The 2,364-nt window shown below is 31.0% G+C and overlaps 1 protein-coding gene across 5 annotated transcripts in view; it reads right to left on the reverse strand.

Annotated features, from left to right (window-relative positions):
- Positions 1-2,364, reverse strand: part of dgki (diacylglycerol kinase, iota) — a 47,208-nt gene that overhangs the window by 8,842 nt on the left and 36,002 nt on the right. For all 5 annotated transcript variants that reach the window (XM_016447655.1, XM_016447657.1, XM_016447654.1 and 2 more), the window contains exons 19-20: positions 480-591; positions 197-396 (exon numbers count right to left, since the gene is read on the reverse strand). In XM_016447655.1, coding sequence (XP_016303141.1) covers positions 197-396; positions 480-591 — 312 coding nt within the window. The remainder of the gene's footprint in view (positions 1-196; positions 397-479; positions 592-2,364) is intronic.

A 2,364-nucleotide genomic window follows, 5' to 3' on the forward strand; every position in this document is an offset into this window, starting at 1 on the left:
ATATATATATAACAATATTACATTTTGACCTTGGAATGACAGGACGAGATTAGTTCAGGTTGCCAAATATCATGTAGTAAAACAACAAAAAAAACGTATTTTTCTAATCTCAAAAATGAATCACTGAAACAAACAGAAAAAGCAAAATTGAAGCACTTGTGTAAGAAGCTGTGACATGCGTTGTAATGAGACTCACTCGTTGAGCAGCGGCACAGACGTGCGTCTCTTGCTCTTCTGCAGCATGTTGGCCTGGTTCCTCAGAGATATGCGGAGGGTGGAGGGCGCGAGGCGGCACGGCTCTCCGTCCACCTGCACCGGCAGCGTCTTGAAGGTGGTGAGGACCACCTCTCTGCACTGATGCAGCCGCTCGCCGTGACCGCCCACCTGTAGCGCCGCCTTGAGGTGAAGACGGGAAGCGCATGTAAGTCATGAGCCTTCCACTTCATTCTCAGTCTCACAGAAAGAGCTGAAGCGCTCACCAGCGAGGCCATGGTGAAGCCGATCACCTCGATGCAGCCGTCGTCGTGCCTCTGAGGCTCGAAATCTCTGTGGTCGCCCGTGTTGCCCCACGGCATGGTCCCTGCACAGTACCTGCAGACACCAGGATAACAGGAGAATGAAGACACACGCTCCTGATCACGTGTGTAAAGCTTTACTAAGCTGAACGAATCCTTCAGGTGAAAACTGGAATGAACGTAAAACCCACAGGCAGTAAGGAAATATGCCATAACTTACTACTGATATAATTATCAAATGATTGAACTTTTTGACATTATTTGAAAGATTCAACTCTGATCAATGTGTAATACAAATGAGCATTAACTAAAAGCTTAGTTTTATTTTTAGTTTGCATGACCCTATTCATCACTATTATATTTCAAAGGGTTAAATAAAGCAAAAGATAAAAAATTAAATAAATAAATGAATACATAATTAAAATTATCTTTAATTAATAATAATAATAATTAAAAAATAAATAAATAAAAAAAATATATATATATATGTGTGTGTGTGTGTGTGTGTATATATATATATATATATAAAAATGAATTTTTTAAATGTTTGTTTTTATTCAGTTTGCATGACGCTGTTCATTGCCATTATATTTTAATGTTTAAATAAAGTGAAAAAAAAAAATCTAATTCTGCTCAATTTAAAAAAAACTAATTATTAATAAAACACTATTTTTTAATGTTTGTTTTTATCCAGTTTGCATGACCTTATTCATTACTATTATATTTCAAAGGATTAAAAATATTGAAAAATGCAATTCTGTTCACTTAAAAATAATAAGTGAACTAAATAATTAAATGGAATTCCATTAAAAAAAAAACACTTTTTTAAATAAATGCTATAAAATACAATGCTTCAGTGCATGTAGTTTTGATGTTCTATGCAGTTTCTGAGAAAATGCAGAATTATTTTTTTCCACGTCCAGCCCTATTATTCTGTGAAATTTCCCTTCTTATATAGTTTAAACTTTGGTTTGATCTTTCTGAAATCCTATCACGCAAGTCAGAAGTTTCTCTTACAGTCTTCATCAGCACTTCATTATAGCCACACTTATTATAACTGACCTTTTCAAGCTCAACGTTTTAACACTTTTATGAGAAATATAGCGCAGTAATCATTTGTACAGTTTTTTTCTTGGCACTAAGTACACAAATAATGTGTTTGCTAAAGTCATTATTAGCTGTTTTGTACTGACCTTCAACCCAAATACATTTCCAATGTACCAGGCTTGACAGAAAAACATGTTTTCAAAGAGAACCGTCATATTTGTTTTATTTGTATACTTAAAGCACAGAATATCTATGCAATGGAAAGTTGAAATGTATTGTCTGTGTAATGCATTTAAAGGTAAACTTCATCTAAATGATCATTTTGCTATCCTCATTAACATATTCAACACATCCATCCAGTTCAAGTAATATAATTCTATTTTTAAAATCGCAAATAATCACACATTTACATTTGTGATAAATGCAATTTTAAAATTAGACACATTCACATTTAAATGAAATGCTAATATTAGTTTAGTAAATGGCAAATCCAGGTTACATTATTGAATTCAATTTGCAGCGAATGTTACATATTTACATTTAAAAAGATAACTATTTACTTTAAAATTACTTTAAGAAAAATATATTTATATTTTTTAATTATTTAGATTTGTCTTGTATATTTCTTTTAAAATATGAATACGTTTAAAAAAAACTATACATTTTAATTTATCTAAACATTTTAAATGTAAAAAAAAAATGTAATATATTAAAAATATATTAAATAAAATATAAAAAAAAATAATATTAATAAATAAAACTTTTATATAATATACTTTAATATTTTTTATTATCCAAATAT

Source organism: Sinocyclocheilus anshuiensis, unplaced genomic scaffold (genome assembly GCF_001515605.1).
Source record: "Sinocyclocheilus anshuiensis isolate Anshui unplaced genomic scaffold, SAMN03320099.WGS_v1.1 scaffold283, whole genome shotgun sequence".
NCBI lineage: Eukaryota > Metazoa > Chordata > Actinopteri > Cypriniformes > Cyprinidae > Sinocyclocheilus > Sinocyclocheilus anshuiensis.